Here is a 14,669-nt window from a genome sequence, read left to right as displayed (position 1 = left end):
ACAAACCAAAAATATTTGCCTAACTAGTAATCTGTCTTTATCAGTAGTATACTTAATCAGTTTCCTTCATCAGGGAGTCTAGGACAGATATCAAGGAAGTTGGTTGTGTGGTCCATGTCCTGGGATGAAAGTCCCAAACTATCAAACTGCATTTTACCTATGGGTGACTTGACTACTTTACTTCTGTTTGTAAACCCTTGAAAAGTAGACAGTTTTTCTTTCTTCCCGTTGTAGTTTTCCGAGTCTGTATTTGGGTTTTGGGGGAGGGGGGTTGTTTTATACAGCACTTGCTACAGAATGAAATAGGGATTCTCTACAGTAGCTAAAACTACTTTCAGCCATCTCTCAAAAAGTAAGATATGTAACCTGCAGAAGATGAATTTTGAGATGTGTGTTTTGGGCAACAGCATCATTTTCATATTGTTGTCTAAAAGCATTTTAACATTTGCTGTAAGCCTAAACTGGTCTGCAGAAAATCTCTTTTATTCATTATGGATACTGCTTAAAAGGAGGCTGCTAATTTGGGGGAAGAGTTTTTGAATGCAATAGCCACACTTTTTATACTTTTAAAGAAAGCCAGTTACTAATTGCTGTTCAATGTTCCGTGTACAGTAGATGTTCTAAAACTACATTTCTAGAGGACAAATCTCATATTTTAATTTGTCCTCTATTTGTAGCAGATCACTTGACTATACTGTGCTCCAATTATAATAGTGCCCTTGGGAACCAAGGATTTGGTTGCTATATCAGGTTTTCTACTAACCTTGCATTGCAGAGATTAACCACCAGTGAAGGTGAAGTATTTATATTGCTAAATTTTGCTGTTGGCCTATTGAGATGAGGGGTTTCATTATCTGCTGAAGATGTAGCTGCCTTGCTGTAATGTTTTGTTTACTTTTTTAAAGCAAAAATGCTTGGCTGAGCTGCAGGCAGCAAGCATGCTATGTAAATAGGTGAATTTCAGCAGCTGGAGGCTTCATTTTTCATTTCAGTCTTTTTTTAAAGAAGTGAAAGGTGTGTATTCAGAAATACTAGTTGCCTCCAGTAGACTGAAAGGTCTGCACACATGTTGTTGCCATCTTAACATCCTGTCAAGTTTCATATACAGCTTAACAAGACCTCTCGCTGTTGAGTAACCACTCCTAAACTTAGCAGTACAGATTGAAATAGAGTGTTTGCCAGTTCTTGTGGTAGACTTCTTTCACTCTGCTTCACAGAACATATTACCAAAATACAATCTGTTCATAATTTGTGAAGCTCAGTAAAATGATTAGGGACCAATGTGTCATATTGGCAGAAGCAGCAGTTTCCTTACTGAGGAATCTGAGAAATTGATTGTATTAATTGCCAGAAGCGATTAGTGTCCACAAATGTGCACTAGCTTATTCTGCAGATATGACCTTTTCAAGAATAGAAGCCAGCTAGAGTAAGTGACAGATGATGTAATGTAGATTTTGCTGTTCAGTGGCTGCATTAATTCTGTATACGATGGTACAAGGTTTTACGTTTCAGTATTTGTACTTCTTTTCCAACCTCATGCTGAAGCACTAAAAATGTTTTTTCTGCTAAGAGTTCATAAAGTACATAATAATGTCAATACACCTGAATACAGCAACTGTATATTAACAGCATAGTCCTTGTTAAAAATGCTGACATCATTCTTTCTAGGGAAAAAAAGCAAAGATACTAATGACCATCATACCAACTCTGTAATCACTTTTGATGACATGCCAGCTTCTAATGCAGTTTTTGGTTTTATTTACAGCACAGAAATGGCTCAGGAGACCAACCAGACCCCGGGGCCCATGCTGTGTAGTACAGGATGTGGATTTTATGGGAATCCTAGGACAAATGGAATGTGTTCAGTTTGCTACAAAGAACATCTTCAGCGACAGCAAAATAGTGGCAGAATCAGTCCAATGGGTAAGCTTGTAAGAAGAAAAAAATCATCTGAGGAGATGGCAGGGATCATAGAACAAATGTTGAAGAGGAGTATTTGAAATTACTGTACTGAAATCAGCGATCTGGCAATGGAAGGAATTACTACTTCAGAGCAGTTAGCAAAAAAAATAAATACACATTCACTCTCAGTGTATTCTGAACAACTCCGTATTTCACCTCTCTAGTTCAGTTAACTTTTTCTGCTGAGAATTTGCTGTATATATTTTAAGCAGTCTGTATTGGACCATTAGTGATAGATCTGATCTAATCAAATATCAAGGGAAAATCCTATGAATCAAGAATGGGTGAGAACAGCTAATAATTATGTACAAACATTTGGTTGATATCAAGCAAATATGAAGAATAATGATCAACTTTCACATTCCTGTTGTATAGGAACAACCAGCGGTTCTAACAGTCCTACCTCAGACTCTGCATCAGTACAGAGAGCAGATGCTAGCTTAAACAACTGTGAAGGTGCTGCTGGCAGCACATCTGATAAATCAAGGTAAGTTTTATAGTGGGGTTCTGAGACTCAAATGAGTTACAATCAATAAAGCAAGTTAGAGGCTTGAGTTTATATTGGCCTTAATACAGCAAATTTCTAGAGAATAAAATAGCTCACAATTTGTGCCTAGTCTGTAATTAATGAATGATGTATACATTTATTGAAAGTGTAGTGATAGTACTTGAGAACTGACCTTAATAGTGTACAGTATTTTGTCTTGAGCAACTATATTTTAAAGGATACTTTTGACCTTGATGGAAAAAAGTGTGCTACAGATTTACCTGTTTTTTATTCTGGAGCTGTGAAGTATCTTTTCCTCTTTACTTTGCTTTTGTAGAAGTTAGGATCTAGAACAGTGGTTTTCAACCTGTGTTCCACAGATCCCTGGGGGTCCACAGACTGTCTAAGGGGTCCATGAAAGATGACTACAACAGATCAAAAGTATGTGAATGCCCACACTTACAATTTAAAAGGATCTGAACCTGAATTCACGATTTTTTTAGGCATCCGCATGAGAGAAAAGGTTGAAAACCATTGCTCTAGAACATATTGCTGGCTGGAATAGTTTCTTGTTGTGAATGTTACAAAATCGAAACTAACATGAATTGCTTTTACTGAACATAAACAGAAATGTGCCTGTTGCCGCCTTGCCTGTAACGCAGCAAATGACTGAAATGAGCATTTCAAGAGAGGAAAAAATATCGCCAAAAACAGAGACAGAGCCAGGTATGCCTTCATATCAACTTTGAATACAGTCAATCACTTAACAGAAGCTGACCAGTTTCATAAACTGCCTTTTCTTCAGTAGATCAGTTTTTTTTCCCCATAAATGTTACAAGAAATATGTCAAAACTGAAAGTTGCCATAGTTGCTTTGAGCGCACTCTCCGTAGTACAGGGGAAAAACAGCTGGGATATTTGACCTTCATACATGCATACAAGTCCACTGAATCTGGACATCTGAGGGCAAGTTCTGGTAAATTCCATTGTAATTGCTGAAGCAATCCTAGAACCCTCTGCATCATTTTAAAGTACATATCTTTGGAAAATAACAGCTCAAGCTTGTTGAGCTAAACTTTTATTTTCAGTAGTGACATCAGAGCACAGACTAACAGGGGAATGTTGTTGGTCTAAAACTTGTGAAAACAGTTCAATAGTCCGTCCTTTGGACTAACTGAGCAGTTTGGTTATAGGTGCACATGTAGTTAGCTCAGAAGCCCAGGCCATTAAACACTTCAATTATAGTAGATTTTTTTACCAGATTTCTTTCTCATCCCAGAAAGATTACAGCTATCTAATGATATTTCTGAAGCCTAGGATTAAATAATTGGCTGCAGAAAAACATGCTTACACCCACAGTTACCAAGTCATTCAATTGATACTGTTTTGTAAAACTCATTTGTAAACTCCAAATGTGTACATGATTTCACGTCAAGTAAAATGTATTGTTTCACCTGGGTTCTGCAATCTTCGAAATGCTGAATTTAATTTAAAAAAAATTAAATCTGGTATTTATAGACAAGGCTTTTCTGTTAAACATTAACTACTTTGAGTGGATGAACTATAAAGGTTGAGGAGATGTAGTGAGTGACACTCAGCTAGCCCTTCAGTTTGGTCTAGTTATATTCAGTTAGAAAGTCTGCTTTTATGTGTTAACTCTTAAATACTTGTACACAAGATCTGTCTATTATCTATAAAAACATGAGTGTTCATTATTCTGAAACATTTATTGTGCTGACCATTCTTATGCTATGTGTAGAAGTAAAGGGGAGACTACTTTACAAGCTGTAAATTTGCAAATTACCTCTTTAGAAGTGAGATATGAAATGGTAGCTGAAGAGGCTTGCAGTAAATACAAATTCTTCCCACATCCATAATAATGTTCCAGCAAATCATGCCTGAATCAGTGTCACCTGAAGAATGGTCACAATCCCCAGATGACAAATGTTTTTAAGAAAACTGCCCGTGTAATTTTTTATTTTTTTTTCAAGCTCCTGAAGTGCAGTAACTAAGTCTCTAAAACTTGTACTCCCTCTGACTATTTATCTCTTTAGGGAACAACATGCCTGCTCATTGACACCAAAAACAACAAGCTGAAATAGTACTTGTCTCTTTCTGTCCTAACTGATAAAAAGCTACTTGGAAAAGTTACACCATTTTATTTAGTATGCTAACATCAAACTTCAGTGTTTTTAAAATTGGATAACCCCTATGTCTTAGAGTTGATTCAAATTGAATGCTGTAGAAATCTTGTAGCAGAAGTCCATACCAACTAGGGGTGCACCAATAGATTTTTGGGGGCCAATACAGATGGCCAATTTTTAAGGATGCATATTGAATGATACCAATCCGATTTCCGATACAGCTGTGTGCAGCTGGTAAGTCAGCTGTGGTGAGAGGGGAGGGAAGGGGTGTGGGGTGGGGTAAAGCTCAATGCCCCCCACAGTGAAGGAGGGAGGCAGTGGGGCTGGGGCAGGTGCTGCCCAGGCAGGGTTGCGCACAGGACAGTTGCAGCTCGTCTGGAGTTGGGGGGCGTGCCCTTGGATGGGTGCTGGCCGGGTAGGGTGCAGTGCTGTGCTCGCGGTGGCAGACAATGGTGCTGGGGGGGGGGGGGGGGATGCAGCCACCCCAAATTTTGCTGTAGCCCCCTTCCAGTGCTGCAGCTGCCCACCCAGAGCACAGCTGCAGCCTGCCCTGCCCAGCCCAGGTTCAAGGGCACAAGGCGCCCCCTGCCCGGCGCCCTCATGGACAAGCAGCAGGAGCTGCTGAACTAGTGCTGCACTCCCCAGACATCTCCATCCTGCACCCACCCTGGCTGGGCAGCACCTACCCCAGCCCCACTCTGTCCTCCACTGCAAGCAGCATTGATCTTCCTCCCCCACACCCCTTCTCTCCCCCTCCCCTTTCACCACAGCAGACTTACCAGCTGCACACAGCTCTCCTCACTGCCTGCGTGCGGCACTGCGACTGCATGCATAGGCACTTATTGGCCACATCAGGCTGATTTCCGTTATAGTCAATTTTCTTTATATTGGTGTCTATCCAATATCAGGCCAATGTATCAGTGCACCTGTAATACCAACTTAAGTTTCAGGTTGACTTGCTTTAACTTCATTTTGCTTTTGGTTTCTTTCTGTCTTCCTTTTTAAAATGTTTGTAGTAATACTTGTCACAGCAGGCTTGGATCTTTAGCAAAGCTTCTTTCCCTTTCAGTGCATCTTCACCAGCCCCACACCTTAAATTCTAGGGATGGTCATTGCAGGGAGGAAATTTTTGCTTTTTTGCACTAATGTCCGCACATTGGATGTTCACATCTCCTCTGCCTTCCAGTAGCTGACTGAATTTGTTAGAACTGTCTCCACTTCTAAAGAGATGAAAATAAATAAGTGGAAGCGGTTATGGGAAAACTATGCAAATGAGAGGGGTACTTAAATTTTCTGTTTTGAAATGGTTTGAATCATTGTCATTTCTCAAGATCATTTCATAAAATGAAAAAACTGTTCACTGGTTACACTGGTCTTGCTTTGACTTGTTTCTTGGTCCTTCAGTTGGTAGCTCATGATTACAAAACAAGGACACACACTTTAAGCAAAGTAAATCCCAATCCATATGTTTTGAGTGTGCACAATAAGGTATGTAGGCAGTAAAGGACCTCAGCAACCACAGTTTTGACTATCAGCTTGTTAGCCCATCAGTTTGTGGGTGCTTTGTCAAATAAAACAGACCTGAAGTCCCAAATAATGCATTGTCACTTTCAATCAGGCAGATTCTTGACAGGATAAGATTCAGTATTTTAGTCATCTGTAAAGTGAAAAATTTTCTTGCTGCTGCCCCTCCGGTGTTATGTACTTAAGAGTACATCTCTTCTGCAACAACATTAAGACTGTTGACAAGAAGCATATTCCAGTTTCCCCACACGCCAAACCCAGATATAAGGTGGTGAAGTTGCCCTGTGGGTGTCTCTTGCACTGTCATCAAGCGCACAAAATACCTTGAGTACGGTGGAGGGAATGGACATACCTTAAGAGTCCAGAACTATATGATTTATTTGCATCATAATAGGAAAGATGCTCACTATTGAGGAAAAAAGGGGTCATCGCTTTATCTTCCATAACTTCAGTTGCCCCAGACAGCTTCAGCCATATGTTCATCCAGAAATAAATATTTAGGATTTGAGATTAAGTTAGTTTAATTTTGAGGCTCTGTGGTAAGCATATGACAAACTTCCACCAGAAGTCTATTTTCAAAAGATTTAACTAGTAACCCAAAAGTCTACCATGACAGTAGTATTGATTTTAAAAAAAAAAAAAAAAAAAAAAAAAAAAAAAAGTTGAGATTTAATTCTTGTCAGGTAACTGGAACTTTCATTTTACTTGTTCCTCAAATAATCCCTGTTTCAGGTTTCCAGGTTCTTGGCACACAATAGATTATTTTTGCTGTCAAATAAAATATTTAAGCTTATTGGTAAGAACATTTTGCAAAGCCAGTTATGAAAAATTAAGACTGGAAAATGTATGGGTGGCAGATGTACCTTCATTGTTTTGGAAAAAATCATTCCAACTAAAATGCAGAGTTCTTCTCCTTCCTCTACCCGTGCCATCATGAACTTTTGGGACAGAAATTAATTTTAGTTTCCATTTCAAGTAGGCTTCTCTGGAAGTTAAGCCTGCAAGTTTGTCACAAAATAAGTGATTCTTGTGTAGAAAATCATGTGACTACTACATAAAGTGCTTTCACCCTGAGAGGAATGCACTTAAGTACTGTATACTTAAGGTTTTCTGGAACACACAAGCTCTTAGACCTGCTTGCAGACTTTCTGGAGTATTATATATGAATATGCTGAACCTATTACTTCAAGACTTGGCTTACAAATGTTTTAAGCATACCTCGTACAAAGCTAGTGAGAGAGAAGAATTTTCAGAAAAATATATCTAGTAATGGAGTCAAAGCCAGTTTAATTTTTAAGGTAATAAACAGATTCCCCTGAGGGTTGTACATTTTTCTCTTGCAGATTTTATTGCCAGTAAAACCTTTTAAAAATGGAAAAGCTAATATGAGCTTAATCCCAAATGTTCAGGAAAAGGGTGGGGATGGGACAATTAAATTTAATTTTGAAAGAGATGTTTGGATGGAGAATCAATGACTATCAACTTTGTAAATGGCAATAATGCAGTACAAGGTAGTTTAGGTTCAGCCAAAGCCTGGGCAATTGTACTTTTCAAACTGTGGAGAAGTGCTTGCCTTGGAAGGTGGAGAGCTTTCTCCTAGACTGAAATCAATTTCTCTATGAACTCCAATATTCCCATGCTGATAGTATAGTTCATAGCAGGTCTCTCCCACAGGCAGTATTAGGGACCTAGGGATTTGAGACTTATGAATGTTTTCTAATTTTTGCTAGCCTGATCCAGCTTCACTTTTGACCTGTGATATGAGGAAAATATTAAACTGACTTGCTTATAGAAGTTAAAGCACAATAATGAATCTGATTCCTTCAGCTTTCAGAAAGAATTTTTATTTTCCCCAAAAAACTTCAAGTAAGCCCATATGCATTTTTAAACTGTTCTAGGATGCGTCACATAACACGCTTACTGTGCAGTTGTCTAATTAACTATGCAGTAAATGTCTTGGTGTCTACAGGTGCCCCTATTAGGGCGCAGAAAAATAAATTCTACAGCAGGGTAGGACTTGTATTGACAAGTCCTACCCTGCTGCAGAGCTTTTTTGTGCACAGCAGCACATGTGTAGGTGCCCACTGTCTGGCTAGGGCATGAGGGTGCTTCAGTGCTGGGGCTGCCTGCCCACTAGCAGTCCCACTAGCCACACTGAAGCACCCTCGTGTTCTAGCCAGCCCCTCCGGAGCACGTTGAACCCTGTCGGAGCAGCCCCGGGATGGCAGAGGGACTCCCCAGGCTCCCTGTGAGCTGGGGCTGCTGCAACCTGGCTCGGTGTGCTGCAGTCTGGGCACATGTATAGAGATGCTTCCTGGGAACAATAAACTGTTATTGCTCTGCAGTTTATTGCTGGCCCCTAGTGGCATGTGTAGACCTGCCCCTAGACAAGGTAGGTAAATGCTACCTGTAAAACTCTGGGAAAGGCTCTTAAAGATATTGTTGCCTATAACAATGCTGTTACCACGTGGCCTTAAATTTAACTTGCCTGCATGATGTTTTGAATCTTGAGACCTGCTTTAAGCTTTACATGGTGCTTATTAGGATTTCTGAGAGACTTTTTCAATCCATAGATATAAGGTGCTTTACAATGGTAGGGAAGCACTGATGCTTATAAACATGCAGGAACCAAGGGAAAGGTTAACAAGGCAAGTCATGGATACAAGACAAGTCATGAAAGAATAAAATTGACAGAATAAATGAAGGAATAAAATTCACAGCCTTGTAACATGCTAATAGATACGTAGCTAAAAGACAGTGGCAGTAATGTGCAATCTTTATAGTATTGTGTACTATGAAGTATACATAGCTCTGGGGAAGAAACAGCATCATTTCTGACTCATACACCTATCTCTTGAACAACTGTGTTATTGCATTATCAGTTGAAATCAAACTGATAAGATAGTTCCAGATATAAGGGTTAAGCTTTTATTTATTTATTTATTTATTTATTTATTTATTTTTATTCTTGTTTTAACAGTTGTTACTCAACCAAGTCCATCAGTCTCTCAACCCAGTACTTCACAGAATGAGGAGAGAGCTCCTGAGTTGCCCAAACCAAAGAAGAACAGATGCTTTATGTGCAGAAAGAAGGTTGGCCTTACAGGTATGAAAAGGGCTTGTTAACTGCTTAAGTTCTGTTTTGCTTGTGTCTGCATTGTCTAGCTTTCTGGCTTGAACTTGGTATTTGCATCCTTTGCAAAACTTTACTTTGGGCAGGAAGCATTTCAAAGTTACTGGGATAAGATCCCTTAAAATAACTAATGTTTAAAAGGAGCATTTTTCTTCCTAGATTGCTGTTACTGGAGCACTTGTGGAAAATTTAGTTTCTTCACTCTAGTGACTAAGCTTTAAAATTATGGTTTTCTTTTATCTGAAGCTTCAAGTGACACTGCTTCCTTTTGTTTGCGCAGGGTTTGACTGCCGATGTGGAAACTTGTTTTGTGGACTTCACCGTTACTCTGACAAGCATAACTGCCCATATGATTACAAAGCAGAGGCTGCAGCAAAAATCAGGAAAGAAAATCCAGTTGTCGTGGCTGAAAAAATCCAGAGAATATAAACTAACCTACTTGTGAAAAAGACTGACTTACCTTGTTTTATTTTAATATATCCTAGGAAAACATTAAAGAGCAGATGCATGGCCATTTTTCTTTGATGTTCTCCAGAGTTTTACTTTTAGTCTTGTCTGTCTTATTGATATTTCAGGATGTTTTGGTGTTTGTTACAGGCAGAAATGGATAGATACAGCCCTATAAAATGTATATGCCCTCCCCAGAATATAATTGGATGATTTTGAGACCTGCATAGCAAAACAAGTGCACAGAGGACACACTTGTCTAGTTCATGTGTGCCGAACAAATGTATAAAATCTGCATGTTTGCAGCAGATCTGCCTTTTGGGAATGTGTTTGAGAGAGATAACCTTTTGGCTACTATTACATGCCTGTTTTGGGGGGAAAATATCAGAAAAGTTGGCAGTCTATTTCTATCATAGTTGAATCTTGTTCTATTTTTTGATTTCCACACTTCATTGTTATCAAGCAGACTGTAAGCTATACAGAGGATCCACCTTTCAGTGATATTGGTGTTGGTGCCATATTTGAGAGACAGTTAAAATTGTGTATGGGGAAAAATGTAAGAAATCCAGAAACCAGGAGGAGTAAACCATCTTGGAACTGATTACGTTCATTGTGGAACCAGAAGAATGGGTTCCCAAAGGAAATGTCCTTTTTGAAACTACATGAACTGTCCTGCAACAGAAGAGTTGTCTGCTTTTACTCTTGCATAGCTAAAAATGTTGTGTAGCACAATACTGCACTACTTGTTTACAAAACGGAAGCTACATATGATTTTTAGACTTACCACAACAGCTCTATCAAGTAACATATGCATCTGATCTAAGTTGCAAAAGTATTTGAGCAATTTAATTTTTCATGTACTTATGTTGAATGTGTTCTGGTTCAAGAGAATGTTAGGAGCTTTTTAATTTTTATAGTTTGCAATGTAATAAAATTGCACCATTTTGCATGGAAAAAAACATACCCAACATGGCTGCTGTAGACTTAAGTGGTACCTGGAACCACACTTGGAGGGCTGCTTTATCATTTTTAATTGTACTTGGGTGTAGGACTGTAGTGTTCTTGGGTGTATTGCATGGGCTGCATTATCTACAGCATTGTACAATAACAACTCTAGAAAAGGCAGTATACTTCACTGATGCTTGTCTGGTAATATCACTTCTGTGTTATAATGGAAGGTTTTCTGTGATGTATGAAACTTTGTGTTTTTTATATAAACAAGTACAGATTAGACTAGTGTTGTGGTAATGCCTGTTCTCATCTGTAAATATTTAAGTATGTACACAAGGCGCTACTCCTGATTTTTACTGCAGTGTTCAGTCTTTAGTTTTTTTCTTCACTATTAAAAGCATCAGGTTTTTGCTTTTAAACTTTGTCCTTCAGTTTTGAGTTATTAGATAAATGTACAGATAGTTCATATTTATGTATTGCACATACTCATGCTACCCCAGCATCTATGCTATATTGTATTATGTAAATAATAAAAATCATGTACAGAAGGAAATATTTCCTTTTGTGATAGTTCATTTGGGTTTATTTATTGCAGTAACCTGAGCCTTAGTATGGTGTATAGAAATGGGATGCAACCAGTTTAATACTCGATTTACCTGGATGTTGTCTTCCGCATATTTCTAACCTGTCTCATTTTCATTTACTGATTCACTTGAAATGGTTTCTTCAGATGAGAAGCATGATGGCTGGATTACTCGATGGCCAGCTACAACTTTCAACAAATAAACCGCATCTTGCCTGACAGGGAAGAAAAGGAGACCATTAGCCATGGACTTAAAGGATTTTTTTTCTTGTTTTGCGTGTTGACCAACTTCCAGAGTGGATCTGTGATAGATAATATTGCCAGTACACAGAATGCACTACTTTATCCATGTCTCCAGAAGCAGAAGAATTTGCACTGCAGCCCATGCTCTGGACTGCATACAAATGTGGATTTCCTATAAGGGACTTGCCTGTTTGTCCTTCCTAACAACACAAGGGGAGTAACCAGTATTCACAGTAAGTGGGTAGCTACTTTTGGTGAAGGCTGCCTCCTTTCCAAGGATACTTGTAATGGAAGTGGATAATAATTTATGTATCAATCCAGTAAACTGATGGTAGTACTCAAGAGTTTAAGCTGTTGCTGTGACAGCATGTTCTTATGAAATGGGACAAGGGCATGTTCTGGAGTTTTGCCTTCCAAAATGAGGATACTTGCTTATGAACAAGAAGGATCTCGTTAAAGCAAATGAAAGCAACGTTTTTCCAGGCACATATGGTGAAGCAGAATATTCTGTTCAAGTCGAATATAAACTTTCACGTTTCGATCATAAGAAAAGAATGTGCACCTGGATATTTGAAGACCTTGCAGGTTAGAAGCGTGGGTAGAGAGATCTAAGCATGGCTGTGCATCTCTTTGGGTAAACCTGCTACCTTACTTAAAATAGTTCAGAAGGGGTTTGCTATTCTAAGTGCGGAGCACATTTTTCTCAAATTTGAATGTATGGACTACTCAACCATAAAAGATATACCTTTTCTTTACCTACCTGTTCCATTTCTATGGGACAAGCATTTGTTCAAGGAAGACCTGTCAAACCTACCAGTCTTCTTCCCCAGAACATGGAGTTCTACACTGTTCCATCTACTTGTGGCTTACTGTACATAGGAATTGTAACAGGAGGGGTCTAACAACATAAGAAAAACTACACGCTAACTTTGAGAACTAGGGACTGCAGTGTACCTAAACAGAGGCGGGTAAGTAGTGTATTTTAAGAACAAGTACATGTACAAGGGCTGCTATGGTTACTATTATATAATAATAAGTAATAGGTGTTTTCAATATTTTATTCAATAAATATTGAAAAGAATTGAACTCATGAGTTGGGTGCTATAAGAAGGAGACAGCTTCTTACTCTAGGTGGTGTATATTTTGGTAGGGTCAGCATACATGTAGCAGTCCAGATTCTGCCACGTAAAAGCCAAACTTGGTATACTAGAGGCCAGACCACTGGGGAAAGTGATGGGGTCTTCTTTATTCTCTACCCAGCTTACATGCAGGTTACAACATACTGGGTGTATCTACATGTGAGCTTTACTGCACAATTGATTAATTGGCTCCTCAGTAAACATTTCTATCTACACATGTGCTGGTATTAGGGTACAGTAAATTAGAGTTAACTCCACTGTAAGGTAGTACTATGAGGGACCGTACTATTTTACGGCTCAGTTACTTTGCCAAAACGCACATGTAGGCAGGCTGGTTGGGGCACACAGGTGCTAAAGTATGGGAATGGCCTGCTGCATGGTTCCACACTTAGCACTCTCGTGCCCCAGTCAGCCCTGATGCCAGAGCCTGGGGCTGACTCCCCTACCCTCAAACTAGCTGCCAGTCCAGGGCTGCTCATCTCCAGCTCAAACTGCTGCTGTTCTGTCCCAGGTGCATGTGCAGACACTGCGCCTGGGAGCAGTTGACTTAGCAAACAGCTTGGGAGTTTTACTTTGCATTAATTATATGTGCAGATGTATTCCCTGTGTTCATCAGCTGAATTGAGCTGCATTAGAGTGCTTTTCAGCTACAGCACTGCCTTGTCTGCTGTAAGGTAACAGGCAAAGGCAAGCTGTACCCAGTGGGGACTCCCCCTTGCTGAGGAATCTTCACAGGGAAGGAGGGACTGGATTATCTTAATTCCACAAGGACGAAAGTGTCTGATCCGCTCAGTTAACTAAGCCAAATTCAGGCATACAGAATGTTCTTTGAAATGCTCTTGAACTGAGCTAACTGTCCATTCTACTACCTTAAATCTCGAGTTATAACTTTGGTAGTACCTGAGATGTAAATATTGCTTCCCAAAAGCATAAGGACTTGCTTTTAAGCATGAATTGAATGCTTATTTTCCTGAGCCCACAACTTGCCTAAGTTTAAAGCTATGCTTAGGTATTGTGAATTTCCCATGACTACAAATTAAAATTTCTGAAACCTAAATGCTTAAATGAGTCACGCTACATCGAAGAGAAGGGCAATACCATGTGATGTGACTGGAGAGAGTGGTAACTGTATACATCTAGTTTGCTTCATCTGTCCACATTTGCACTATAGGGAAAGGAGTAAGGACGCTGACTTAAGGGTAACTTATTTTTCTGAATACTTCTAACAGTCCCAAAGGAAATGACTGTTGTTTTGCTGCCTGAAACAGCCTGGGTAGTGAAGCAGAAAATTAACAGTTGAGAGTAGTTCATCACTGACAAATGGATGCAATAGTTGGCCAAATATACAGCTTGTTGACTATCCAAACACAAGAGCAGTTGACAAGGCTACTTTTAATTAGATATCTAGTTGATGGCTAGTGGACAGCTTTTCTGCCTGCATCAGTCTTTAGGTTTAAAGTAGCGGCTTGCTCCATCCCCCTTCCAAGAAAGAAACTTGATCGCTTCACTTGATACTAGACCTCATTTAACACTAGGCAGCTATGCTGAGATGTTTTGAACTAACTGCAATATAAACATGCTGTCCTGGGAGAGTACTTTTAAAATGCCACTGATCATTTTACCTTATGGAAGGACCCAAAATGTGCCAGTTGCTGTATAAAAGCAGGAATCTATGGGGGAATATTGTATAAGCAGAAGAATACATTAAAGTTTTCAAGGGAATGATTGTCATGTATCCTCTTCTCTCAATGAAATCTAGACGAGGTGGTAACTTAATGGGAAGGAACCCAAAGGTTCTGAGGTTTCCATAGGATGAACTTGCAAGCTTATATCCAGCTGCTGTTACTATAGTGCTAATATAGAGGGAGTAAGACAAGATTCCTACAGCATTCCCAACTCCTAACAAGGGGATACACCTTACACCTTAATGATTACAGCTGTCATCTCAATCCTTGGGGTTGCCAAGGCTATAATAGGGCTGGAAGCACCAACTGACTCCTTGTGCCCATATTTGTACTTGGAAATGTGCTTAATAATTAGTATTAGAGCCTAAGCAT

The 14,669-nt window shown here is 39.3% G+C and overlaps 1 protein-coding gene across 1 annotated transcript; it reads left to right on the top strand.

The window, feature by feature from the left end:
• The first annotated feature begins 1,765 nt into the window (after positions 1-1,765).
• ZFAND5 (zinc finger AN1-type containing 5) lies at positions 1,766-11,222 on the top strand. Its single transcript, XM_006023827.3, has 5 exons — positions 1,766-1,923; positions 2,338-2,449; positions 3,078-3,175; positions 9,097-9,222; positions 9,530-11,222. Exons 1-5 carry the CDS (start codon positions 1,773-1,775, stop codon positions 9,676-9,678), a joined length of 636 nt encoding a protein of 211 aa, XP_006023889.1. The 5' UTR covers positions 1,766-1,772; the 3' UTR covers positions 9,679-11,222.
• The last annotated feature ends 3,447 nt before the right edge of the window (positions 11,223-14,669 follow it).

Source organism: Alligator sinensis, unplaced genomic scaffold, assembly GCF_000455745.1.
Source record: "Alligator sinensis unplaced genomic scaffold, ASM45574v1 scaffold308_2, whole genome shotgun sequence".
Classification (NCBI taxonomy): domain Eukaryota; kingdom Metazoa; phylum Chordata; order Crocodylia; family Alligatoridae; genus Alligator; species Alligator sinensis.
This window is presented reverse-complemented; position numbering and strand designations above follow the sequence as displayed.

Bases quoted from the DNA above. Each gene is read 5' to 3' on its own strand.
- ZFAND5 (XM_006023827.3), top strand. From the start codon at position 1,773: ATGGCTCAGGAGACCAACCAGACCCCGGGGCCCATGCTGTGTAGTACA. The intron at 3,176-9,096 runs GTATGCCTTCAT...TTGTTTTAACAG, and splicing joins AAAAACAGAGACAGAGCCAG to TTGTTACTCAACCAAGTCCA. The intron at 9,223-9,529 runs GTATGAAAAGGG...TTGTTTGCGCAG, and splicing joins AAAGAAGGTTGGCCTTACAG to GGTTTGACTGCCGATGTGGA.